A 1,446-nucleotide genomic window follows, 5' to 3' on the forward strand; every position below is an offset into this window, starting at 1 on the left:
GGGTCTTTCTCGAGCAACGTCGTGAGCAAGTCCAGAAACTCGGGCGTCATGGTGGATGTGAACTTTGGGCTTTGGAACAAGATGCGTTGGTGGGTGTGCTTCTGTTTGGATTGGGGCAAGTAGAACGGCGGGTATCCCGACTGAAGCTCGTACAGAAGACACCCGAGCTTCCACATGTTGACTTGCAGGCCATGACCCTGCAGCGTCCGACTCACCATCTCGGGCGGTAGGTACGCATCCGTGCCGCACATCGTCTTGGTGCGGGAGTGCTTGGACTCTAACCGTTTCGATCGGCCCATGTCCGCCCGCTTGACGTGTCCATCCACGTCCAGTAGCACGTTTTCCGCCTTGATGTCTCCATGCAAGATGTGCATGGTGTGCAAATGGGCTAGATCGACCACGATTTCCGATGCATAGAACTTGACGGACGGCTTCAGGGAACGATCCGCCGTGATTCTCCATGTGCAGGAAGAGGTCGCCTCCTGGCATGAACTTGGAGATTAAATACAACGGCCAGCCACTAGAAAAGGCGTAGTCAAGGCCCAGCACAAACGGGTGGTCGCCCACCCGCTCCATGACCATGCGCTCAGTGTGGATGACTTTGTGTTTCACTTGCCCGGCCTTCATTTCCTTGATCGCAAACAACTGGTTGTGGTTGTCTTTTGCGAGAATCACACGCCCATAGTGACCCTTGCCAATCAACTTGAGCGTTTGAAAGTCTGTCGGACGTGGCACGTCGCGCTGCACGTTGTTGGCGTGCGTGATGTACTTGGCGCGGTCCTTCTCGCTGTCAGCAGCAAACGTGACGCTGCCCCGGCCTTGCTCGGGCGAACACATTGCCGAGGTTATCGTTGTCGACGATTTTGATGTGGTAGTGGCGGAGGTGGATAAACTTGTAATGGCGATCGTCACTCGCCTGGCCATTCGTGCTGGTTGCAGGTTGGTGTGGTTCCTTAGACGCGCGGTAGTACACCAGGAACATGGCTTTGATCATGACGCAGTACTTGCTGGAGCTCCACACAGGAATCAATTTGCGCTTCTTGCGGAATAGGTTCATGAAGGTGGATGGCAGCGAGTTGATGAACGCCTTGGCCTCGTCGCTCACGTCAGCTTCGGTCTTGCGAAACACATTCAGCACCATGGTTTGGGGAGGGTAGAGGTGTTAGTGTCGTGGACGGCGCAGCCTCCCCAAGGGGTGAAGGCAGGCTTGGTTGGAAGGGTGGTGAGCTTTGGTCCACGGTGAAACAGATCCGCTGTGGATGTTCACTTCGAAGACGTTTCACATCCTCGACTGATTTCAGGACTACTTACATGTATGCATGTCTTTGGCGATGATAATTATGGAGGTTCTAGAGCTAAGCTCACTTCTGAATCCACCTTCATTTGAGCCACTACCCCTACATCTATGTGTGTTGTGTGCCAACGTCTGTTATTTCAAGTACCGAC

The 1,446-nt window shown here is 54.0% G+C and overlaps 1 protein-coding gene across 1 annotated transcript; it reads right to left on the minus strand.

Moving 5' to 3' along the window:
• Positions 1 to 425: 425 nt before the first annotated feature.
• On the minus strand, positions 426 to 1,141 carry H257_19576 (hypothetical protein; the record flags this gene model as incomplete). Its single annotated transcript, XM_009848710.1, has 2 exons — positions 426 to 787; positions 834 to 1,141. Coding segments are annotated over 2 exons (669 nt in total), but the record flags the coding sequence as incomplete, so codon positions are not given.
• Between the last annotated feature and the right edge of the window lie 305 nt (positions 1,142 to 1,446).

Source organism: Aphanomyces astaci, assembly GCF_000520075.1.
Source record: "Aphanomyces astaci strain APO3 unplaced genomic scaffold supercont1.814, whole genome shotgun sequence".
Lineage (NCBI taxonomy): Eukaryota > Oomycota > Saprolegniomycetes > Saprolegniales > Verrucalvaceae > Aphanomyces > Aphanomyces astaci.